Source organism: Phlebotomus papatasi, chromosome 2, assembly GCF_024763615.1.
Source record: "Phlebotomus papatasi isolate M1 chromosome 2, Ppap_2.1, whole genome shotgun sequence".
Taxonomy (NCBI): domain Eukaryota; kingdom Metazoa; phylum Arthropoda; class Insecta; order Diptera; family Psychodidae; genus Phlebotomus; species Phlebotomus papatasi.
Window position 1 is genome coordinate 2,334,977 of NC_077223.1, and position 27,277 is coordinate 2,362,253.

Sequence of the window (27,277 nt, forward strand, 5' to 3'; positions counted from 1 at the left end):
TTTGAAAATTAAAAGAGCTTTAAATGGTTAAAAAAAACTTTCAAAATTTTAATTTTAAATTTACTTTTTTTCTCTCTTTTGTAAATATTTATAGAATAAAGGATTATCCATATAAAATCAATTTAATGTAGCAGAATATTTTAGAACCTTTATATTCTATGACTGGCAAATGCTTTGATTGATTCTAACAATTAATTACTTTTCCCTTAGTTTTTTTTTTTAAATATAGCTGCGATAAGTCACATTTTTTGAAAAACTTAGGAAAAATTAGTCATTACTGTGGTAACCCGTCCAGATATCGTTACCAGTGAAACACCAATTCTTACCGTTCAATAATAATCTTTTTTATTCACTTCTTTTTCACTACTCCCAGTCTTCTACACTCTCTTCTTCTATTCCACACTTCACTTCTTCTTCTTCTTCCTATTCCCTTTCTCCATCCTAGACACACACCAACATCTCGACATCTCCCCTCACTCCAGTTCCCACAATTACGAAGCTTGGAATCGTAAACCATGGGTACTTTCCCCTACTACATGCATTTTAAGAAATAAACCTGAACTTAAAAGAAATCTTAGAACTTCTTGTGAAAGATGGTATAAAACCGATTTCACCGTTCAAACGCGGTTTAGAAACCTTTTCGAAAATAGAACGGTTAAGCGGTTTTTCGGTAACAGATTAAGCGTTATTGGTATTACTACCTGCACTGGTAAAAATAAAAGGGTCAAATTGACCCTTTCCAAAAGGATGGATCGTATTTGACCCTTTGAAAGGTTCACTTTTGTATCTCTTGAAATTTAGTATGCACATTTATCACGAATAATCATGTTTTATTGTAAACTTATTACTGATATCATATTTCTCTCATCTGAGCGAACACCAAAGATCACTTTTTCATTGTTTTTTTATTCGTTTATTCCGGAATTAAATAGATGTCAAAACCGTGACCCTTTCGAAGGGTACCTGGTGACCCTTTCAAAGAGTCAAATATGATCCATCCTTTGGAAAAGGGTCAATTTGACCCTTTTATTTTTACCAGTGTGGAACAAAAAAAACTTATAGCGCCAAATCTTAAATTTCCAGGATAAAGCATGATCCAAAAGTTTGGTAGATAGGGGTGGTCTTGCCCCCCTCTGTTGTACGTAAGCTTTGTTTTTAATTCTTGCACGTAAAGGTGGTCTTCACGGATCTGATCTATTTTGTTCAAATCGATAAAGAACATCCTTAAGTGCCAGAATTAAAGAAAAGCTTACAAATAAGTAATGTCACCCTCGTGTAGGGTTAGTATTTAATCAGCAACATTTAAATTACGCTAAATTTCATGACGGCCTTTAACTTTGAATTATTATTATTATTATATTATTATATCTTTGAATGTTCTGAAATTCAAGCCGTGAATTTCAGCGAATCTCACCCTGAGGGATTTATTTTTGAACCGATTTCGTCAAATTTGGATTTAACTTGAAAGGTTTTGAATTTCCAAACATGTCTAGTCCGGAAAGTGTCAATACTTTTTTTTTTGATTGAAAAAGACTTACACAAAAAGATTTAAAATTACTTTACAAAGTTTAATGGTCATTAAACTGATATATAACCCAAAATATTTCGGAAAAAGTATATTCACACGGAGCTATATCTCGGGATTCTGAGCACCGGCAAAACCTCAGACACCTTTCCATCCGTTTTATAGCACGATTGGCTCCATTATAGCAAATCGTATCTTAAAACTTTTATTAACATTTATATTGTATAATTTAAGCTACTTGATAATATGTTTGATATTCTTTAAGATACCCAAAGTTTTAAGTGAAATTTTGATAAATTAAGGATGATTAATTAACTAGCTGAATATGGATTTTGGTGTAGCTTTTTCTAGGCTATGAAAGCTTCTGGTTGGTCAAGTAATCCTTCTGGATTCAAAGTAAGTGTATTTTCCTGCCAGTTAGCTTTCAATTAGAGTAAACCGATTCTTAACAAGATTCTTAATCATCCGAAAATCGTTTTCGTTATGAAAGTATTTCGTGAAATACCTATGTATAGTGCTTTATTTTTTTGCCATAAAATATTTTGAGATTATAGCACATAAGCTCGGCACTATTGAACTTTTATTCATTAGAAAACTTTCAGTGTCTTATATTGGGAACACGTAAAAGGCATAAAATAGAGCTTTATGGACCAAATTAAATATTTTTTCTCATTAAATATATTTAGTTCAAAATTCTTTTTAGCAATTCAGTCTTGTCGTGAAAGCTTCAGACGCTTTACAGCTCTACCCAATCATGGATTGCGATTGAAATAATGACAGAAACATATAAGGGATTCTGCAGCAATATGACAATGTCGTATGACAAATTTAAAAATTATTATGTGGTTAATTCGGAAAAACTAATTGTAAATCCGTCTCACATCAGTTACTAAAAGTTTCATAGAGCCCCTTGCAATGGAGCTTGGCTTTTATGTTGTCATGCTTCCTAATTTTATCACGAAAATTTGTCATATGACATTGTCATACTGTTACAGAATTCCCCTTCTGGATGTATGACTTGAAACGATTTTCTCTGAGCACTGATTGTGCTTTTTACATTTTAACATTTTTTTTGTCACAAAATGTGGGTTTTCTTCAAAATTTGAACGTTGTCTAGAAAATTCAGTCAGAAGAATATCGTAAAATTGAAAATAGAACAATAGAAGCATTTCGGTTTTTACACGGATTTTTTCACACTTTCTTTAAAAAGTGTATAAAATTCCAAATAAAGAAGGACGGTTGATGCTATTGATTGATGTTTTGCATTGGAAAATTTGACAATGATATAAAAAAAAAGTTGCTTTAAAATTTCTCTTTCTGATTCAATTACATAACCTAACATTCCTAACCTCAATTGCAAGGTTAAACGAGTTGAACTGTTATCACTACTTGATTTTTTTTTCATTTACCTTTTGATCGATTCACTTTTTCACCTGAACTCATTAACCCCATGTTTTTGGGAGTGTCTTTAAATCAAGATAAAAGAGCATTTCACAGCAATTTTGTGACTGTATTATTGCAAAGTGAGTCTTCTGCAAAAGAAAGATGTAGTGAAACAAGAAATCAATGTCAAAATATCAAGTTCCTTCATTCGTTCCCAATCAACTTCCTCAGCGACAAAATATTGATCATCTCGATATTTATTAATATCTCTCCGGCTATTAAAGTTTTATTGCTGCAATTTATTGGATAAACCAAGAATTTTGCATATAATTAATAAAGTTCAATCAAGATGTAAATGTTTTTCTTAATCAATTCAGCAAAAATGCAACAGAAAAAATTCTTCTCACACGTTTTTTGGCGACTCTTTGCCACGAAATGGATGGTGAATTGACAAAAAATTCAAAGAAGGTATTTTCTTGTCTTTTAGGCTGATTGAGAAATTATTTTGTCACGAAGTGCAATTAGAGACATTTGGGAAGGAATTTATTTATTTAATTTTCCTGCGACTCAAGACAAGGACCCTTTCTTGAGCCAAGCAAAAAAAAAAAGGAAAGAAGAATTCGACATGTCGTGATGTCTGGTGATAAATTAAAATATAAATTCCAGACGAATTTTTTGGAGTTTTAAATTTCGAGGTTAAAAGCCTCTTTTTCTCGCGCTTTTCGGCTTGCACATAACTTCTTTTAATATTGTGAACTCTGGGTGTACTTTTGAGTGGATTTCGCTGAAAAATCTCTTTTATGTGTATTCACGCTCGCCTACACACCAAAATGTGATTGTTCACATTGCATACCTCAATTATTTATTTAATGTGAGATATTTGAAGTTTTTTTTTTACATCACTTCTCTCTATGTCTTTTTAGTTCTTCGATATAGTACACAAAAAAGCGACAATTGCTCATTGTTTTCCAGCAAACCGGTAGACTTTTTTTCACCATGCTGATCGTTCCGGTCAATTATGGTCGATCATATATCACATTTTCAGCTCATTTTCTCCAACATTACATCTTTCTTCTCAGTTTGTAATTAAAAGGCGTCATTGCATGCAATTCGTGGCTATTTTTTCTTCTTCCCATCTATTATGTAAAGTCCTATGATCACCTCATTTATTGGCTGTACTCGAAAGAGCATCTCAATAAACGTGGAATATTGTAATTCATCTACTAATAATAATAATAATGATAATAATTCATTGAATTACTGTAAGAAATACGATCAATTTCTACGCCAGAACATTTAATTTAAAGTTCATTCGTAAAACGCTTCCTTTTAGTCGAGACACACTTAGGGGATTCTGCAAACTATGAGGTTTCATCTCAGACACGAACCACTAGTGAAGAAACATGTTCTGAAAAACATGTCTAAAACAGATTGATAAATATTTCAATGAATAGGGAATGAGTTAAATACTCTAAATAAATAGTTAATACAGCCGCTTTGTAATTCGGATGATTTGGGGACAATATAACAGGTGTCCGCGTCGTAATCCGGATGGATTTTTTGAATTTGTTCAACGTCTCGAAAATGTAATACAAGATTTTTTTGTAGAATTAGTATAAAAGTTCTTAATAAGATTAAAAAGGCATGATTAAAGAATTCTATGCTATTATAGGGGAGACCGGGGCAAAAAGTCACAAAACGGATATTTTATTTTTTTACAAGCTACCCTAGTGCCCCAGAAATTTCTAATTACTGCAGTTTTATAGGAAATTTACTGCTCTACAACTTTGTGAAAGTCATTTCCCTTTGTGTCCTTTTTCAAAAATGCTGGGGCAAATAGTACCAGGTATGGGATATTATCACATTTTGATTTGCTTTATTACGAGCTTTCATAAATTAAAAAAAAAATAGCTAGGTGACCGGTGGCAGCCAAAATCCCGAAAGCCAAAATCCCGAAAGCCAAAATCCCGAATGTTCAAAATCCTGATAGGAATGAAATTATATGGAGGAAAATGTTTAGAATAATTTCCCAAGACACAGAAGATTTCCCTTTGCCTCCAGCAAGCGCGGGTATAATCGTGGGAGTAGCTATAACACTTTTAAGAATTCGGGATTTTGGCTTTCGGGATTTTGGCGTTCGGGATTTTGGCGTTCGGGATTTTGGCTTTCGGGATTTTGACCGGGACCCCTAGGTGACATATTTTCATAGGAAATTTATTCCTATACACCTTTTTAAAACACAGTTTTCACTATCTGAACGTGAAAAGCGCTTTTCAATCAATCAATACAATACAATACAATACATCAGAAATGGCTTCGGTCTTTGTTACTTTTTACCCCAAGTGGTCATTTTTAATAAAAGAATTTCTGGTGAAAAAAATCTTTGTAAAATTCTAAAATAGATAGTGGTTTCATATTCAAAGAATCCAAATCATTTAGGAAATATTTACCAGTGCATCAATTTTGGACAACAAGTAGGTCAAAATTGATATCTGTTGTAAGTAAAACATTTCAAAAATAGGGCTAAGAATTTCAATATTTTTTTATTTTCTGAATTCCTTATTCGAATTTAAAAAAAAAAACTTGCGACTTTGAAGAAGGTCTATAGAGGACATTTATGGAAAAAAAATTAAGCCACTATCTCTTTTATCTTGGAAGATATTGAATTTTCAAATTTTTAATTTGTGACTTTTTGCCCCAGTCTCCCCTACTGCATTTATTAAACAAAAACGTGACAAGATAATTCATTTTCATTGGTGAACAGACATGCATACATAACCTTAGAATTATTTAATGTGTAAAAAAAACCATAATTCCCAGCTGTCTAATTCTATCCGTGGCTAATTCTGCCCCGGTTCCCCTTAAATTAATTTCTCACTATTCTATTTTACATACTGTATCTAACGTAATTGTATATTATCTTTTAGTTTGTTCCGGTATTCGTCAGATGATTGTCTTCTTCTCTAAATCGAAAAGACTCAATTTTATCCAAAGCTTTCGACCCTCGGTATGGGTCTTCCTCAGTGGGTCAATTAAAATCTTTTAAATGATTTGGAATCGTCTTTCGTTCCGAAAGACCGGAACATTCCGGAAATGTTAGTTTTATCCTGCGTTATTGATCCGAAATCGGTGTAAATATTATGCTTTTAGGTGTATTAGGGGTTAAAGTTACCCTTTTTCATGTTATTTTTACCCTTAAAAAGGTGTAAAATTGACATTAAAAAATGTTGATATATTTTTACACCTAAAAAGTGTTAAAGTTATGAGGGAAAAAAGTTAATCGCACCTTCGTTTTTTTTCTCAGTGCACTTCTGTTCGACAGTAGCGCCAGCTACCGCAAAGCACACAAAGTCCTAATGTACAATGACGTCCCAAACTATTTAATTTGATCTAAAAATGCACTTATCGATGCTATAAAGTCAGTTAAAACACTTTCAGCACTCTGCTAAGTTACACTACCACCTCTTTCTTCTAATAATTTTCTATGTCATTTTTCATAGTCAAATGATCAATTGCCAAAGTGTATGATCTCAGAATGAATCATAGAGATGACGAATCAATGAAAAGTTTCATTATATGAGATTTTCTTCGCTTTCGACAAAACAAACGCCCTTTTTTCACACACCAATCACCCTTGATATTTGCGCAACAGCAAGGTCTCAAGCCCGGACTCCCCTGTCTCGAGAGCCAAGAAGAAATCGCAAATTCTTGGAAGTGGGACTACGATGTCCAGGCGGGGTCGAAAGGTTGCATTTAAATTCGATTAAAAAATACATATACTTCAAGCCATTCCATCCAAAACGGTATTATATACATTATTATTATCCATCATGGCAAAATGTTAACTCATTTCTTGCGATTGCTGCTGTTTCTCTGTTGTCTGAATAACAATTAAAATTGACTTTCGAGACAGAGAAGGAGAGAGGAAACTTCCTGATAAATGACTCTTGCCAAGTCAAATTGCAAATGTTCACCTCCCAGAGACATTCGGTTAATCGATATATATATAAGCTCTCTCGTGTAAGAGTGATAAATTTTAGGTGATTTTCTTGGCAATTTTGCTGAATTCAGTATGAGTGCAACATCACAGAGAACCCAAAAAAAAAGTGCCCATCGAGCCTTATACCTTCAAAAGAAACTTTTCAGCAAAATTTCCCAAGTGTTTTTCGCACTCTGTGATACCCCTCTGTTGAAAGTGCAAATTCAATATTCATGAAGTCATAAATTTTCTCTGACAAACTTTTTTTCGCAGTAACATGTCACCCAGAAGGGCTGTCTTGCTCCACTTTTGGCAGTGTTGCAAAAATTGAAAAGGGCACCTAATTGCTGTATTTTGAGTAACGCGTGCAAAATAAAGTACCGAATTGTTTTTGTTTTAATGGCTTCGGCTCACCTTTTAGATCAGGAAAATTACATAAAGGCAAAATTCATATCCCCTTCATCCTTAAAAGCTCTGCATATGCCTATCCTACTCTATCGCACTCTTCTTCTTCTTTTGAACATCACATCAAATTAAATTTAGTTCAGTCCAATTTTGGGAATAATGTTTTCAATTTTAGTTTGCGTTACGTTTTGGACTATGCAAGTATGATCATGTTTTTGCTTTTGCAAACTCTATTCTCGGTCTACCACTGATCTTCTATCTTAAAGTTCTTGTGATGGACTTTATATCCCGACTTCTTTGCGCCGGTAGGCCCCGGTACCTTACGGAGCTCGTAGTTCCTGGATCTTCTGCCAGGTCTTCGTATCTCCATGTGCCCGGTTCAGGGAGTCGCAATTTTCGCAATTCTTTCTTAATACAGGGTGTCTTTCTTTGAAAATTCGTTCCCAGAAAGAGGGTGCTTATCTTTAATCATATGGCTTTCACTTATTCCTCAAGTCCAACATCGCAATCATAAATGTTTAGGGCTAACTTTTGTTTAGAGGACATACCGTCCTATTTTCTTTCTAAATAAATTGAAATTGATAGAAAGAAAATTTGTCAGAAGTCACGCTTCGTTACTTTTGTTAAGTTCCATAAACACATCGCGTCAGAAAATGAAATTTTGATGTTGCTTTGGGTCTCAGAATTGAGCCTACTTCTGTTGTTAAAGGTAGGTAACCAATCGATCAACATTGACTCCATTCAGTAATAACCTTTCGAAGATACAAAGCCACACCAAACCCAAGCCAAACCTATTCGAAAATCTACCTGAAGCCTAAAGTGCAAGTTTACGTACTCGCTTTAACGCTGATTGTTCTGCCATTTCGAATTTCAATATTCTTGGCACTCCAATCGTCAACAATGTCAACAACAGTGTGTAAACGTTTGCTGCAAAAAGTAATTTTTTGTGTAACTTCAGGATGGGAGAACGTTTGAATCGCAATTTTATTAAGATATATGTCATTTTCATGAACTTGCTCACTTTTGTGTAACTCGTCTTACCATCGAACTTACCAACGGATTTTAGGTAACTTCCCTCTGATATACATTCGAATCGGTAATAGAAAAAGCTCAACCGGACAGAGCTCCCAAAACGGGAAGGTTATTACTGAACGAGAGCATTCTGTTTCAATATCGACCGTCAAGCGTTGTGTATTAGCTTAGCATACTTTACTGAAGATCATAGGAAATAAATAAGCTTCTGAAGCATGACCTTTATAATCTTAGTAGGGGAGTGCTGCACCTTTGAACTGAGGTACCTTTGAAATAGAGCTTTTTCTCATATTTTTTAATAGAACTGAACTTTATTATGATACAATCTAGCTCTGCAAACCAATTGTGAAGCTACATTACATAATGATAGGCTTTAATTTCTTTTAAAAATAGACGAAAAATGCCCAATTTCAAAAGTACCCCACTTCAAAGGTGTCCCACTTTCCCTTATAACACTTGTACTTGAATCCCCCACAGGGGTTCAAGTCCCAGTAGCTAAATTAGTATAACACTGTCTTTATAACAAAGACATTCTAGGTTCGAATTTCATACCAAACCAAGCTAAATAAAAAACTTTTAAAGTCAAATAAAATGAGATATAATGTCAAAGATCCGTTTTCTTAAAGCGTTCTCTATATCAGACTTGAGGATTTTTTGTGGTTTTAAGTTTAAGACTAAAGGTGCTTTATCTCTTCCAATCTATATCAAAGATCTTTAATATCAAAGATCTTTATCAAATTTATTCATTGACAAGATTTGTAAGGCGCAACAAAAGAGAATGAGGGGAAGACAAAATGCATGGCAACCGGCCCCGCGGCACCAAGATACAATTAGAATATCACACTCGATTCTTGGATCTTTGAAATCTCCAAAAACTTTAAAAACCTCGGATCCATGGTGAGTTGACAACAGTGCGTATATCAGGGGCCCATCAAGCCTAATAAAAAGTGAAGCTATTTTTAACTTTTCTTTGTAAAAAATGTGCAGATATTGCACCGTGACTTAAACAAATTTGCTCATAGTTCTTGTATTATTTCGGCGAACATTGTGAAATATGTATTTTTAGATAGCTTTTAATGCACGATTTCAAAATATATCAGATTGGTAAGTCAATTCTCTTTAGGAAAAAACTTGCCAATAGTCTTCAGTGCTTCTATGCAAAAACGTTTGGAAAAATGAAATGTCGAGAGGCCCCTGGTGAATATGGACATCAATGAACGAATTGGAGCAGAGAAAAGGCGCTCCCGCTCTATAAACGATATTCTGTCCTTGAAAAGTCTCCCGGTCATCGAAGATCTTAATATATAAAACCATAGTGAGGATCATTGTCACTTCTGGTTTAGCCGAAGAGCAATCGTTATTGATTTTTGAGAGACGAATGCTGAGATGGATCTATAGCCCAGTGAGGAAAATAGTTAGTGGAGAGTACCATATCGGGACGAACCATAAGCTGGAACCCTTCATGAGGAGCCAGACGTTATGCCCACCATCAGAGCACGCCTAATCAGCTGGATCTTGTCAAAGTTCTGTCAAAAGGATGTTATTTACCAATTTGACAAAACTTTTTCTCACAGTTTATATGGAAACACATCTTTTTGACAAACTTTTGTCAAGATCCAGTTAGCCATTTAACATAACTTCTCCATATTCTGTATGGAAAGACATCCAGTTGTCAAACTTTTCTTGTAAATTTGTCAATTCTTTTTTAAGAATAGAAAAGCTTTTCTAAAAGATGCGCTAAGTTTCTAGCTTTTATAGTACATGCCATAATATTCAGTAATTGTTCAAATCATAAATATTTCGGTTCAATAATGGCCGCTATACGCTAAACAAATTTATGTCCATATTGCAGAGTTTTTCCTACACAAGCATTGGAAATTTCCTTCAATATGGACATAAATTTCTCTAGTGTGTAGATGCCATAAAAGAGAATCCGAATTCCAGACACTTGCACCATAAATCAAGCGCTCAATCACCTTAACCTACTTACTTGCCCGATATTTGCAATACTTCCCGTATAAAAAAATATAAAAGAGTTCTAGAACATGTTACTTAATAGCCCCCATCTTCCTCAAAATCATTCTTCAATAATTTACCATTTGACTTTCAACTTCTTTCACCCCGACCAGTCACTGGGAATCGATGAGATCGTGTGAAAATTTCCATGTTTCTCAATGATTTCATTTTGTCAGTGTGATTTTCCTCAACGGACCACGGTGATGATTCAAAATGGGAAAGTGGTATTGAGTCAGTGCAAGCAGTTCCATCAGCAAAATCAAGCAAAGAAAAAAAAAAGAAGCACCATGTCACACAAACATGCGGCGCTTAAAATATGCTGCTGGTGAATCGCATGTGATTTCTTTGAAAATTTCATCACATGGTGGATGTCCAATGATGGTGCCATTTGTATTTTATAGCATTTAAAAGGTCTCTTTATATACATTTTGCTCAACTAATTCCCACTTCATGTCCAATTCGTCGGACAAAAGGAGATCTTTTCAATCAAATTTTGCTACAGGGACATGCCTTTAGGAAAAGTAAGACAACCCCCTATAATTGATTCGTCTTGAGATATTGGACAGGGTCAGGTGAATGGCCCTCCCTCTGTGACGAAGAAATTGGACAGAACTGTGATACATAAAAGATTCATGCAAAAGCGCATAAATTTTGTATCTATAAAAAGTCTCTTTTACGATTTTATCCATTCAATCGGCAAAATACTACACAAATAATTCCAAAAGGGTCATTCAGCGTGGACTTAATGACTCAATTGAATGGCAGTTTTTTTTCTCTCCTTCTATTTCACTTCCATTTATTTCCATTTTCTCTCTATTTTCTTCTTTTTTTTCCATTTTTACCATATACATATTTCACCAGGTGCTTTATTCAATTGAACGACAAAACTGCTAATTAGTGCGCTATAATACAAGCGATTTAATCCTAACAGCAAATTATTTGTGATATAAATGTGACTGCTATATGTGTAAAATACAGTAGAGTCTCTCAAATCTGAATGTCTCAAATTCGAACGCCGTTTGGATTCAAAATGTCAATTGTGAGGTTATGTTAGAAAGTTCGTATTCTTGGTGAATGAAAATCATATTTATGTGCTTCTTCCTGAATGTTTACATACATTATAGTCGTGTAAAATGAAAAGGAAGTATGTCACCACTAAGATTTGCGAGAAAGTACGGGAATTTGATTCAAAGTACAATTTTATCTCACACAAATTTCGTTAGTTTTGAAAAAATCGTTCGAATTTGGGAGGTGAGAAATGTCAAAAATACCCCCCGAGCGTTCGAATTTAGGAGACTCTACTGTAGTGACAATTTTTACGGTCAGTCATTGCGTGGGAAAGTCTTTTCATGCTTTACTTATCCACCCCTCTGTGATTCACGTGGAAAAATTTCATGGTATTTCTGTTTTCCTTTTTTTTTCTCTAATTTAGAAAAAAAAAATTAACATCGCGTGGAATTCCTGGTGCTTTTCCATGCAGTTTTATTCTTCCACAAACATAATATTATTTTATTTGAATTCTTTGCGTGAAACACTGCGATTTGGTCATAAATATCCAACTTCTGAAATTGTCCTCTTCAAAAATTTCTAGATCATCAAATTTATTAATGTCTTCTTTCTGCAAAAGGTCAGTCCATTTAATGATTTTCAAAGTGATTACTTGACCTTTTTTTTGGAGAATTTTATTTAGAAATTTTACCACTGAAAGACTGCCAATTTTGTAAATGAGTTCTTTATTACCGACTGAAGATTTAGTGTTACCTATAAAACATGCCGACTTGGCATCAACAAATCCAGTTAAACTTTCGAGAATTTTTCGGCAAAAATATTGGTCATCTTTAACAATTCTTATATTGCAACATTTAATATTCAAAACTTCATTTGATTTATAATGCTTTACTCAAGATTTTATGGGGAACATTTAACGGTATTTTTAATCATTTCTTTTATGTTTTGTTTTAAAAATTTGCTGACGACAGCGGAAAAAGTGTTATGGATGCAAAAAGGGCTGGAAAAATCACCCAAACTTTACGAAATATTCGTACTTATCACTTTTTAATGCTAGGGTAAATGTCCTAATTCAAAACCATTTCCAGACGCTTTAACTTTGACAGAAGATTCAACACATTAAGTTCATATTTTTTTCTGAAGAGAATTACATAAATTTGCTCCTTGACTCTTTTAGAATGTTACTGTTTAGTGAAAATTCTTTTAAATATAATTTGAAAACTTCTTAAATACAAGAAAAATACGCGAGCGTAAAACGCTTCTATTGGAAACATATTAATCCAAATGGAGACAAGGGAAAGTTTCTAATTGGAGACAAACAGTGTAAGTGAAACCGCGACGAAAGGCTTCCAAAACCTTGCTGAGTTGCTCTTGAGTGCAGGATTTGTTCTTATTCCTGGTCTTTTCTCCTTTCCCATCTAAAAAAATAAGAAAATCTCTCCAAAACAAATCATATTTCCGATGTTTCCTATTGAAGCAATGTCAGACACTTCAGAAAAAACCCTTTTTGTTCACGAAATAGGTAATTATTATATGATATGTGCAAAATTTTACTTCAAATGAATGAGAAATGCGTGATAGTGTCTGAAAATCTTTAAAGTTGATTATCTCGGAAACTATGAGAGATAGAGGCCTCAAACTTTACATCCATTTAGAGCCACTTTCAGGCTTGATATGTGCAAAATTTCACTGGAAAATTAAGAAAATTGGACGAGAAATGCATAAAAGTGTCTGAAAATCTTTAAAGTTGATTATCTCGGAAACTATGAGAGATAGAGGCCTCAAACTTTACATCCATTTAGAGCCACTTTCAGGCTTGATATGTGCAAAATTTCACTGGAAAATTAAGAAAATTGGACGAGAAATGCATAAAAGTGTCTGAAAATCTTTAAAGTTGATTATCTCGGAAACTATGAGAGATAGAGGCCTCAAACTTTACATCCATTTAGAGCCACTTTCAGGCTTGATATGTGCAAAATTTCACTGGAAAATTAAGAAAATTGGACGAGAAATGCATAAAAGTGTCTGAAAATCTTTAAAGTTGATTATCTCGGAAACTATGAGAGATAGAGGCCTCAAACTTTACATCCATTTAGAGCCACTTTCAGGCTTGATATGTGCAAAATTTCAATGGAAAATTAAGAAAATTGGACGAGAAATGCATAAAAGTGTCTGAAAATCTTTAAAGTTGATTATCTCGGAAACTATGAGAGATAGAGGCCTCAAACTTTACATCCATTTAGAGCCACTTTCAGGCTTGATATGTGCAAAATTTCACTGGAAAATTAAGAAAATTGGACGAGAAATGCATAAAAGTGTCTGAAAATCTTTAAAGTTGATTATCTCGGAAACTATGAGAGATAGAGGCCTCAAACTTTACATCCATTTAGAGCCACTTTCAGGCTTGATATGTGCAAAATTTCACTGGAAAATTAAGAAAATTGGACGAGAAATGCATAAAAGTGTCTGAAAATCTTTAAAGTTGATTATCTCGGAAACTATGAGAGATAGAGGCCTCAAACTTTACACCCATTTAGAGCCACTTTCAGGCTTGATATGTGCAAAATTTCACTGGAAAATTAAGAAAATTGGACGAGAAATGCATAAAAGTGTCTGAAAATCTTTAAAGTTGATTATCTCGGAAACTATGAGAGATAGAGGCCTCAAACTTTACATCCATTTAGAGCCACTTTCAGGCTTGATATGTGCAAAATTTCACTGGAAAATTAAGAAAATTGGACGAGAAATGCATAAAAGTGTCTGAAAATCTTTAAAGTTGATTATCTCGGAAACTATGAGAGATAGAGGCCTCAAACTTTACATCCATTTAGAGCCACTTTCAGGCTTGATATGTGCAAAATTTCACTGGAAAATTAAGAAAATTGGACGAGAAATGCATAAAAGTGTCTGAAAATCTTTAAAGTTGATTATCTCGGAAACTATGAGAGATAGAGGCCTCAAACTTTACATCCATTTAGAGCCACTTTCAGGCTTGATATGTGCAAAATTTCAATGGAAAATTAAGAAAATTGGACGAGAAATGCATAAAAGTGTCTGAAAATCTTTAAAGTTGATTATCTCGGAAACTATGAGAGATAGAGGCCTCAAACTTTACATCCATTTAGAGCCACTTTCAGGCTTGATATGTGCAAAATTTCACTGGAAAATTAAGAAAATTGGACGAGAAATGCATAAAAGTATCTGAAAATCTTTAAAGTCGATTTTCTCGGAAACTATGAAAGATAGAGGCCTCAAACTTTACATCCACTTAGAGCCTCTTTCAGGCTTGATAGTGCAAAATTTCACTTGAAGACGAAAAAATTGAATGAGAATGCGTAAAAAAAAAATAAATTTTTCGCGACTCGCGAAAATACGCGAAAGATTTCACGTCCCGCGTAAATTCGCGAAAAATTTGGCGAACCGCGAAAATCCGCGAAAGATTTTGCGGCCCCTGAAACCGGTTTAGAACTGGTTTTTCAGAAAACTAATAGCATAGAAATCGTAGTACGCGCAAGTAGATAGGGGAAAGTCGTCTGCCTTTAAATGCAGCAGCCTTCAAATGTTGCGATTTTCTCGTTGTTCTCAAAAGCATAAATTATATTCTATTAACTATTAGGTAGATATCCATCATCCTCACAAATTATCAAAAAATGGAGAGCCTAGCTCCTATTTCCTAGATGGTAGATCAAAAAAAAATGAAAATGAGCTCTAAACTGTAATTTTGATGTTCCACAAATCATGTGATTTTTCATAGTAAAAATCATTTTACAAATAAATCTTCCATTGTGACACATAAAAGGTTAATCAGGCTTAATATTTCTGTTAATACATTTTGGTTCAGATGGCACAATTTTTGTGGGTGGCAAAAATTTGCAAATATCACCCTGCAGCAGCCTTTAAATGCTAATGTCGTGTGCCTTTAAATCCTATCTTTCCATACATCAAAACATGTGAAATCGAACTCCTACTTTTCTCTGACGAACGTCATACAAATACTTATAACCTGCTATCTTGCTCCGGCCGGGATGTTTCAAGTTTCAACTTCAATGGCTTTTTCTTCCAAATTTTCATGTGCAAAACAGTGCTTCAGAAAAATGTGAAGAAAAGTTATTGTTTAATGTCTTTTGACTGCAGTGATGATTTTAGTGAGTGCGTTAGGCTTCAATCTAATCATTTATAGTCCATTTAGTTTTATTGATTCAATATTCTCAGTGAAAAAAAACATTAAAAGGCAGCTGCCTCGCGTTTGAAGTCAGACTATGCCAGCTGCCTTCATACAAATCGACATCACTTTTTTAATTTCCTCAGAAGGAAAAACTGAGGACTTGCGAGTGCTAAATGAGGTAATCATATACGCCGAATGAACAAGAGAATTTTTTGGTGTAGTAGAAAATAAAATCCATTTTGTGGATTCTTCAGAAAAAAATCTTAAATTTGGAACTCCATTTTTCGTTTGAAGGCAGACGACTTTCCCCTATATTTTAAAAAAAAAATATGAAGATATCTCTTTCCAAACCGGAGATATTGCGTACTACGGACGGCCGGACGGCCGGCCGGACCCGAATATGGCGGACTACCGTTTTCGGCATCAGGGATGTTCAAAACATATACCATGTGAATTTCAGCTCGCGATCGGAGCACTTTTAGAAAATCGGAGTATCACAATAGGTGTGATTATGAAGGAATCACACCTAATTCGACGATGAAAAGGTACACTTTTAATTTTTCTGAGAAATTAACAAATAAAAATTTGTGAATATGCATGGATTTTCGCTTTATTTGGAGCAAAATTAACTAAATAATGAAACTGTGGTATAGAAAATATATAAATATAATAATTAATACTGTATTCATCGTGAAAACAATGACGTTTCCATTTAGTAGGGGAAAACACGCTACTTTCGGACGACTCAAGCTTGGGATAACTCAATTTTTTCCTTTGTTCTTAATGGAATTTCCACACAGTTCTTTTCTCGAAATTTGAGGCATTGGATTAGCCGGATCAGCTTCAGTCGTCCGAAGGTAGCGCGCTTTGCCCTATGTTCCCTGTGATTGTATATTCAATGGTATTCGAATGTTTTCATTGGAACGTTGGACTGGAAATCATATAGACTACAATTAAATCCGTGACTAAGTTACGTTAATCAGATTTATTGCTGAGATTGTCAGTGATGACAAACTCACAAGAGGTTACAGAATCGACTCCGGGGTACGGGTACTGCATACGTATAGTTGTGAGAAATGTCATGACAACTTTTAATAAGATACCCATACCAAAAGCTTTCATATAAATAACTTAATTGGTCCGACTTCTATAACCAGGACAATTCTCCATAAAGCACTGTACAAATGATAGAATTATTTAATTCGTGACAATTCTCACTGATATGGGGAATCGAATCAACCTCAAAGCTGAGTCAATTTTCGAGGTTACGCCGACAATCCCAATAATTATATGATTATTTAGGTTCACTGTGGCACTTTTTTGTGCTTCTCTTTGCGGGAAAAAGACAATAATTGCATGGCGTAAGACATGGAAAAACCGAGGAACTAACCCGAGAGAAAAAAAGTATCAAAGAAATATCAGTGCAGAATCTCAAGTGGACAATTTTTGAGAGAAAGACAGGTGGCAAAGGTAAAATTGGCGCCAAAGGTGGGAGAGACAGGCAAAAAAGCCATCAATTGTGACAATTTCCTGCAATCTCTTTCGTGACTTTTTTACCGTGTCCCAAGAAAGCCAAAGACGGTGGAAAAAAAGTAGCGAAAAAATGTCAAGCTTTGGTGCTTAACATTCAGAATGTGTTCCAAAAAAAAAATGGTCAAGAAAAACTTCCATCTGAGTTGAAAGAAGTCAGTATATAGTTATGATGGGAAAAAAGAGGCACGTGAGTAAAAATATTCAAGCTGTGTTATGCCTCTATTTTTGCCATGGAACATTATGTGCAATGTAACATTTTATTTACTTTCTATCCGTTTCACTGATAAACTCCATGTCTTTTTCTGTTTTTTTTTTTTTTTGATCAAAAAGAAGTGTTGGAGTATAAGTCTTTGTTTTAGTTTGGAGTAAAGGCAAAAAAAAAGTGCAACAAAAGTGAGATTCTCAAAGAGAGGTGTTTGAAATTGAAATTGAATTGTTTGCGTGTCGTCTTTCAACATCAAAATCACTACCCACAAATTTCTTCATTAGACATTGTACCTCCCAGACTCTCAACTCCCAACATGGTGATGATGCTTCTTTGGTGCAAAATTAATGAAGAAATGTGGCCGATTTTACGTGATATTTATTTAAAGTCTCAACAGACAAAAAAAAAACAGTTGAAATACAAGATGAAATTCTTTTAAAACTATTAATTAAATAACATGCTTGATATATGTTAGCAAGATATGTTAAACTACTTTTTTATTTACCTCACACCAAGAGAGTCACCAACTTAATCAACTCAATAAATTATCCATTGAGTTTTTTATTTGTTTTATATTTTGTATTTATGCCAGAGGCATAAAAAAATCTTTTCGGCTCTGAATCAAAAGATTTGTGAGACAAGGTGAAAATAAAATAATATGGGAGCAGTCGAAAAAAAAATGGAATTTTACGTGCAAAAAGCGTATCAATAATTTCACTTTGCAGGTACACCAATTGAATTTCATAGTGAATGAAGAGCATGAAAGAGTTGATTAAGGCAGTTAGTTTACAAATTTATCAGATTTAGCGATGGTGATACACGTCCAAAAAAACATTGGTTAATTGTTTCTTATTAAAAGAGCTATTTACAAATATAGTTATTTAACCCTAGGTGGCATTTTGTTGCTCAAGCTGAAAGATAAAACAAATGTATGAAGCTACTCGAGTTATTTAATCTACCGATTTTAAGGTGTATAATTGTGTTATTCCAATGACAAATAAAAATTTGTTTAGCACTTTACTATTGTAAAGTGCTTCTACATTATCGACATTTCCTCATGTTGGTTCCTGTCATGACTGTTTAATGGTTTTAGTACACGGCGAAAACTAAGGAAAACAGTCGAGACAGGAACCAACACAAAAAAAAGTTGATAATTAAGTAAAGGACGTTGTCGTTCGCGGGGAGCTACTTCTTCATTTTGAGAAATCATTACTCAGATAGTATGGCCAAAGGACCATTCTTAGTGCATTACAGAAGAAGGACAACTGGGTGTGTTGAGGCGTTGGAAGATTATCGCTTTGTATCGCGGAGAATAGCTAGGGGTTATAAGAGGCTTTATCCCTCAAAGGGACGCAACAATATCTAAGTAAGTTCTTTGGACTATTGTGGAACTCCTCATAGGACCGGCATATAAACAATGTACACGACGGTATTCAAAAATTATTCGCCTTAAAAATGTCAAATATCTCTGTATATTGCCAGTAAATTAAATCAATAGATTTTACGGGTTAGGAGGAACTTTACGGCCTTCCAATTGGTGAAAATGGCGGTTAAATATACCTAGTTCTCCCGTAAAAGATATTGTCCTTATCGGTGACCTACTTTTTTATTTTAAGATATCATAACTCCGATCGTGTGAGCATTTTTAGCGCATGAGTGGAGAAATACTGTATAAAAAGCATTAGAACTTATTCACAGCGAACAGACTAGGCTTTTCTACATGGTCATTGCTTTTTTACGCCTTCATTGCTTTTCTACACGTGGAAGAGATATTCAAAAAATTGCTGTACCAAACCAATTTTTGCACCAATTTGCTGTCTTTTCCATTCTCTGAGACAATATTCTTTAAAAGAAAATGATTTATTAGTAAAATTTGCCAAATCCAAACACCTCGAATCAAGAGCAAAAAGCAATTGACCGGTCAGTTGCTCTTTGCTCTTTTCTCAAGGTACTTATAAACGGACAATTTTACTAATACATCATTTTCTTTTTAAAGAATATTGTCTCATAAGGCGTAAAAAATATCAAATTAGTGCAAAAATTGGTTTGGTGCCGCAATTTTTTAATATTTTTTCCACGTGTAAAAAAGCAATGAAGACGTAAAAAAGCAATGACCATGTAGTAAAGTCCAGTCTGTTCGGTGTGATTATGGACTGACTGAAGCAAATTCAAAATCTTGCCTAGAAGTACCTCGGAAACGACCCTAAATCTGAAGTGATGGAGGATCGAGAGGCGTAGAAGATCATTTTGGGTATCGTAGGCCTACAACTCTATCGGGGATAAGCGATTGAAAATGAATGAATGAGTGAATAGGCAATGAATACTGAACTACGGGCTTCAGACCTAAGGTTTAGCTAAATGGCTTAACTACTCGAAATTCCTTGTAATAGCAAGATTTTTAGAAAACTTTGACTAAGAATCAGATATTAATGACAAATGATTGAAACGGTCAAAGGTTTTAGGTAGGCTGTTGGATAGGCCGTTGACTGGGTTAACAGTTGTCGAATATGTCACTTGTTCTGCAATTAAGAATCTTCTAAAACCGGTGTAATGCCCTAGACACCTTTGCGACTTAAGCTGAAAGACGGTTTTACGTTATTATATAGAAAATAATGACTTGACTAAATTTCCATCAGTTTCCCACTAACTAAGCCGTTTCTTGGCTAAAACCGGGAGACAGATTAATCAGAAACTGATGGAAATGTAATCTGTCACTATTTTGATTATAATTACGTTAAACTCTCTATCGGCTTAAGTCGTAAGTGTATCTACGGCATAAACGTTTGCCAATGGGTAAGGGTTTTGAGCATATTAATGATTCGACCATCGACTGGGTTATGAGTTATCGATTAGGCTGCATGTCCTATAAGTAGGAATCGTCTAAAACCGATTGTAATGCCCTAGACACTCTTACTACTTAAGCGGAAAGACGGCTTAACGTTATTATATCCAAAGTAATGATTTGACTAAATTTCCATCAGTTTTCTACTGACCAAGATGTTTCTCGGCTTTAGCCGAGAGAAGAATTAATCAGAAACTGATGGAAATAGATCATTATTTTGATTATAATTACGTTAAACCGTCAATTGGCTTAAGTCGTAAGTGCCTAGGACATAAGCGTTTGACAATGGGTACGGGTTTTCAGCGTATCAATGGATCGACCATCGACTGGGTTATGAGTTATCGATTAGGCTACATGTCCTATAATTAGGAATCGTCTAAAACCGGTTATAAATCGGTCAAGGTGAAAAATGACCTTATTGAAGCAGCTTACCGGAAGATTAGAAGTAATCTTAACTTGACTTACTACAGAATTTTCATTTCGGAAATCATAGGAAATCACTCTATGAAGTATTTTTAACCCGATGATCCCTGATCTAATATTCATCGAAATATTGCAACACAACTCTTTAACCCATATTAAACTCGTTCGTTAGTAATAAATCCTCGCGTGTTTTTTTTTGTTTGTTTTTTAAATAAAAAGTTCATCTATATGTCTTCCCCGCATGTTCACATTTTAATCGTTATTCGCAGATCACGATCATTACCTTCACTTTTTGATAAAAATTTCCATCAAAAAGACTTCTCAAGAAGACATTGAGGTAAGAAAACAACAAAAAACTCCTGGAAGTTGATTGAAGTTCACTTGTTGATCGAGTTTAGTAGGTTTTTGAGAGCTTCCTCAAATTATGTCTAGCAAATTTAATTAATGTTTGTTGTTTTTTACCACCAAAAATTCTCAGACATTTTTACCCTTTCTGTCTTTCACTTGGAGGCCATTTCTTGAGAAAAACAAATTACCAAGTTTTGCGTGTATTTACACCAAAGCGTATCTTAATAAAAAAATTTTTGCTCTCAACTGATATAATTGGTGGATGGATAAAAAGTGAGAAACTGTGTTTATCGCTCACGAAACCAGTTCAGTTATTTCAATTGGTAAAGTGGTTGGATTATTGAATGGTTATAAGAAGTATTGAAAGCTCATGTTGCTAGCAAAAATATGTACTTGAGGAAAAACAATGCTATTCATTGATTTTCTTTAGAAAAGCCACCAAATGTCCTTTTATGCAAAATCATTGGTTCAATAGATTTTATCGCAAAATCTCTAAATTTATCCCCTGCAGCAGACCCTCTAATTCACTCTAATTGTCCCAACAATAAATGGGTACCTATGTACATGTTTTTTTGTTATTACTTAAGAATTCACTTATAAAAACAATAAATTGCCCCGAATGCGAGTGATTAATGAAAATTTAATCAATGAATAATTGTATGGCGGTAAAGTGGATTTATTAAGAAAAGACAATTGGACGGTATTTTCTTACCATGCTATTTTTGGATTAAATCATTGTCGTTTTGTACCCACCCCCCTGCTCTGCTTTTTTTTTTCTTACTTCTACTTTACAAGACCAAAACAATCAATGACGGGGGCACCGGAGGGGCAGTAAAAACAGCAATAAACAGTTGCTGATCCGCGATATAATCTATCAAATATTTCAACATTTAGCACACATACACCCGGACAAGGTTACACGACATGGCCACTGACGGGCGTTTGCGGATGGCGGCGCCACCGGGCGTGGGTGTAGCGGGAACACGAAAAAAAAGCCACCTCTCCCGCTTAAACCGGATCACCTGAGAATGTCTTGGACGACATTCACAAGAACCCAAACAGTCAGCCAGAGGCACTTCACCATTTGCGGGTCTATTCAACTTTATGAGAACTAGACAATTTTTTTTAAATAAAATTGGCTTATCCGGGATTTAGTAAATAAAGCCCTAGTAGGGCTTATTTAATGACTACTTCCATGTAGAAACATTTGCAAACAATGGAAGAACCTGGGGCAAAATGTGACAAAATGGATATTTTATTGCTGAAAGAAGGTATATCAACTTCTTAAGGATACATTGAAGCTTACAACAGTTGTAGGAGTCCGGTCTTACCGTTCTTGTACAACACACAGAACGTTCTTATTTACTAAAAAAAAAAACTGTACCATTTGCACTCGAGAGCAAGGAGAATGCAATTGGATTAAAGAGACAGTCTTGGAAAACCCAAGATTTTTCGTAATTTCAAAAGGGAATTTCTAAAGGTAACATGCGAAAAATCGTATGTCAATGTAGCTCTACAGCTCAAAACAGACCCACCTACCTCTATTTTATGAAATTTAATAGATTTTTAAACATTTAAGTAATAATTTTGGAATTGAATATAACTGCGAAATGAAGAATTATTGAGAATGAACGAAAAGGCTAAATACGTTAGTTTACGTTTTTGGGACTTTTACGATATCTTAACCTATTAAACTTAAAGTTATTTAGAATTTTGAAACTAAAGATACCATCTTCTGTCTTTAAGCATATGACTAAAGCGGTTCCGGTAAAAATACCGAAATCAAAAATCCCGAATGCATTGAAATTCCCAATGAGTCAAAAATATAAATAGGTCAAATAGCCAAATAGGCTAAAATTCCGAAGAGACAAAATACCGAATGGGCCAAAATTGAGAATATCCCAGAAAGCCAAAATTCAAAATGGGTCAAAACCCCGAATGGATTCATATCCCGAAAAGCCAAAATCCCTAATATGTCAAAACCCCGAAAAACCAAAATTCCGAAAAGTCGAAACCCGAATGGATTGCAATCCAGCACAGAAAAATCCAAAATAGGCCACAATTCCAAATGGGTCAAAATCCCGAATGGGCAAAAAACTTGAATGCGACAAAGTCCTGAAAAGATAAAATCCTTAATGGGTCCATATCCCGAACAACCAAAACTCCGAAAAACCTAAATAGGTCAAAATCTTGAAATGCCAAAACCCGAAACGAAAAATCTAAAATAGACCAAAATTGCGAAAAGCCAAAATCCTGAATGGGCCAAAATTCCCAAAAAGCCAAAACCCAAAATGGATGGGTCAAGATCCCGAATGGAACAAAATCCTAAATGTATCGAAATACGGATGAGTCAAAATCCGGAAAGGACAAAATCCAGAAAAGGCCATTATCCTGAAATCTAAAATTCCGAATTCTAAAAGTGTCATAGCTACTCCCACGATTGCACCCGCGATTACTTTAGAGAAAGGGATTTTTTATGTCATTTTGAGAAATTGTTCCAAACATTATACTTTGTATAACTTCGTCTCTTTCAGGATTTTGACATTCGGGATTTTGGCTTTCTTGGGATTTGACCGTTACCGGACTAAAGGACTCTAATATCTCAAATTTAAAATTTATAAATTGCAAATATTCAATTAATAAATTTTTGAATTAACTGAGTACGGGGTCTAAAAACAATTATTTTTAGAGTTTCATAAATTTCTAATTAAATTCTGAATTTTATTATAAAAACACAAGAAAAATTAATATCAACCCATTTTATACTTTTACGATTTTTGACCTCCTGATAAGTTCGTAAATCATTTTTTACTCTGTTAACTTTTTTTTAATAATTTGTATTAAAAAAAGAATCAAGAAAACAAATCTAATCCGTATTTTATTATTTTTATGTTTTTAAAATATCCTAGAATTTCGACTTAATAAGTTCGAAATCTACTTTGTTGTTTTCAAAACTTGGGGTTGGGATTTTACGATTTTGAAATTTTGAGTGAAAAAGTAGGAATTCAAAAAAAACAAGATCATCTCTGCTTTCTTTTGGAATTTCGATTTGGCAAATCCGAAATCTGTTTTTTGGATTAGAAGTTTAGATTTTAGTTTTCTCTTTAATAAGAATTTCGACTTAGAAAATTCAAGATCATCTCTTGTCAAAATTTCTAAATTTTGTTTATTTCGAATTCATGGCCGACTTAAAAGAAGCACCTCTGGGTAGTATTCAGGATAAAATCGGGCAGAAGAATTATGTGTGCAACCGATTTTGAAATTTTCCGGTTTAGGACTTTTAGGATTTTCATTAAAGTTTAGATCCACAAACAAGAAAAAAAACCTGTATAGAATTTCGAAATTCAGGACAAGAGCAGTGCTAAGATTCTAAGCTCAATTTGTTCCGAAAATTTTAGTATTAGAACTTTAACATTTTTGATGATCTCCAGATCAATAATGATTGATTTAATCTCTGTTTTAAAAGTCCTGATTTAAAGAGCATCAGTGCAATATCCAAATTCGTTAACGTTAATAGATATAACAAGTTTCAAAGAAATAAAAACTTCTTTTCATTCTGTTCTTCCAAAGTTTTCCGCTTTTAAAATTCACTGTTAAACTTTTAAATAAAAATTCACTGGCGATTTATTATATTTCTGTCACGAAAAATCTATGAATATTTAATAGGAAATATGAAAAATATTGTGAATTATTGAAAAATTGACTTACCTTTTTCTTCGACATGAATATTGAAGCCAAAAATTGTTTCAGCAAGAAGACCACGGTGATGGGGAATGGAAAGATGATGAAAAGGGTCGAAAATCTGAGAGAATTTTTCCAAAGTTGCCACTCAATTGTGCGTTTGCCAATCAATTTTTGTCCACTAGAGGGAATCTGCATTGAGTACCCTCATGCCAAATATCGTTGTCATCTCTGTCATACTAAAAAATCTGCTCTTTTGCATCTACAATTTCACTTAATCCTCTTCATTCTGCATCCATTTACCACGATTTAACTGAAAACATTCCAATGAAAAAGGTCCCTATCAATTAAAACTGAATAATCTTTCAAATCCCAAAGTCCCCAAAGTGCAAGAAACACCCAAGAAAACAAGAAAAAAGAGAATTCGAGAGGTGAAATTCCACTGAAATTGTGCTAAATTGTCAATAAGTAAAAAAAAAGTCGCATATCTCCTCCAAAATAATGTCGAGGACGCAAATATTTCTCTAATTGATAATTAGTTCCAACAATTTAACTCTGTCAATTGCACTGCAAAATTCGATCGAATACTTGGCAAGAAAACAACAAAAAAAAACTTTGAAAAAAACACTAACGCACTTTACATTAAAGGGTTTTCTCAATTGAAATTCTCCCACAATTAATTACCCACGGCTTTTTCATAAGGGGGCCCCTTTGCTTGAGACAACAAAAGCTGATAGAATTTGATTGCACAAGTGGAGATATTCATTTGAATATCCAGAAACGATTCATTGGACTTATGTAAAATGAATTTAAAAAAAAATATGCAGAAGAAGAGATCTGAGACCAAACTACGCACACGCATTGCACGAAATTGGAGAGTTTTTTATAAGGCAATTTGATTAATAGACACGAATATTGGAGAATACCGGGTAAATTATGGGCAAAAACGATTTCTCACCAAATAAATAAAATATAAACCTAATCCAAATATTCACCTTGACATATTAAAAGTTGAAGTTATCATCTTTTTTATTTCTCTCAATGAAAACACTCAAGACGATCCTCATCTTTTTTTTTTTAAATTGCTCGAACTTTCAAGAGAGAGCAGTATAAATAATTCACCAATTTTACATAATTTTAGCACCGCGAATTTTGACATAATTTGGGAATCTTGCAGATTTCACTGAATTTATATTTAGGCCACTTATTGGTCAAAGAGGTATTTTATATAAACCTTTCTTTCAACGAATTAGAAGGTTAATGGAGCACAAAAATTAATGAATCTAATTAAATGATTAATCGATCAAATCAAATACCAAAGTTCTTTAAAATGAGTGGCAAAGCGTCCCAGGCTTTGTGAAGTGCTCGAACTCGTATGCTATTCCTCAAAAGTACTTTCACATCATTTACCGTTTACCGGTTTTCAACCGATTTGAATCGATTTGTAAATCACAAACATTGCTTATCGGTTCATAACAGGTCCATTACCGGTTCACAACTAATCTGAATGGATTTATAAATCACTCAAAATATTTCCCAAGATACACCTCAGGAGTAATTTAATTGAATTTCGAGTAAAATTAGTTATCGGTTATGAATCGGTACATTACCGGTGCAAAACCGATTAGAACCGGGTCAGTTTTGTTGGAAATTCTAAGACCTTCACAACGAGCCCAAATATAACCCCATTCGCTTGATAAATGCGCTCTCTAGAGCCTTTTTATCGTTTGACCTTGAAAAATCGTTATTAGGAATGATTCAACGGTATTTTCACACATGATAAATTTAGGAAAATAAGGGGTATGTTAACGATAATTGAGTCAATTTGTGGGGGTTCCCCGGAAGATCTGAAGTCACTTTCTCTAACCGTTTGGCTTCTAGAGCTGGCGACAGCCGGACGAACAGACGGACAAACAGCGTGACATTTCTCAGAAATTGTCTAAAACACGAAGATTTGCAAAGAAAAAAGGTCTTTGTAGGGGTTGAATGTTTTCTGCATATCGTCGGTTTCATCGACCGTTGTCGTATCTGCATTTTGCTTTTCAGCCGTTGCTTCTTGCTTGAAATGCTGACGCAAAGAAAATGCAGATATTACAACGGTCGATTGAACCGAGGATATTTGATTAGGCAACATTTAGAAACTACAATAATAGCCCAACTGCTAGAATTCCAAGTACCTCTGTGATGTCGTATCTGCTAGAAAATAGCTAAGTGTTGTGACTTAGCCGGTATCGGTTCATAACCGGTTCTTTATCAGTTGAGAACCGATTGGAACCGGTTAGTTTTGTCAGAAATTCCAATAGCTTTCCAACCATCCCAAACACGATACCATCTGAATGAGAAATACGCTTCCAATAGACTTTTAAACTTTTGACCTTGAAGAAACATTATAAGGAAAGCTTCAAGGGTATTTTCGTAGGACAAACTATCCGCCTAGATAACCTCTAAAACATATCTAAAAATGAAAAAAAAAATCACACGACGCGTTTTCGAGTAATCTCAAGAAACATAGTTCTAGAGGAGAATGGTCTGGGATGGAGGAAATTGAGGAGCATGTCAATGGCCCCACCGAATGCCTCAAATTTTTATCAATAACCCTTTACCTTGTAGATGTAGAAAATACAGACGAACAGACGGACAAATAGAATGACAAAGGAATAAAAAAATAATTAAATGATGCATTGGAAAATGCTTGAAACTGTCAAAATATTCAAACTACTAGAAAAATTTCT

At 34.3% G+C, this 27,277-nt stretch overlaps 2 protein-coding genes across 2 annotated transcripts in view; both read right to left on the reverse strand.

Annotated features, from left to right (window-relative positions):
* The window catches only part of LOC129802148 (uncharacterized), a 66,497-nt gene extending 41,754 nt beyond the window's left edge, over positions 1-24,743 (reverse strand). Inside the window, exon 1 of the mRNA XM_055847745.1 lies at positions 24,573-24,743. Within this exon, the coding sequence (XP_055703720.1) occupies positions 24,573-24,743 (171 nt within the window). The remainder of the gene's footprint in view (positions 1-24,572) is intronic.
* A 24-nt stretch (positions 24,744-24,767) lies between these two features.
* Positions 24,768-27,277, reverse strand: part of LOC129802150 (quinone oxidoreductase-like protein 2) — a 40,308-nt gene continuing 37,798 nt past the window's right edge. The window contains exon 4 of the mRNA XM_055847747.1: positions 24,768-24,885. The gene's annotated coding sequence lies outside the window, so the exon portion shown is untranslated. The remainder of the gene's footprint in view (positions 24,886-27,277) is intronic.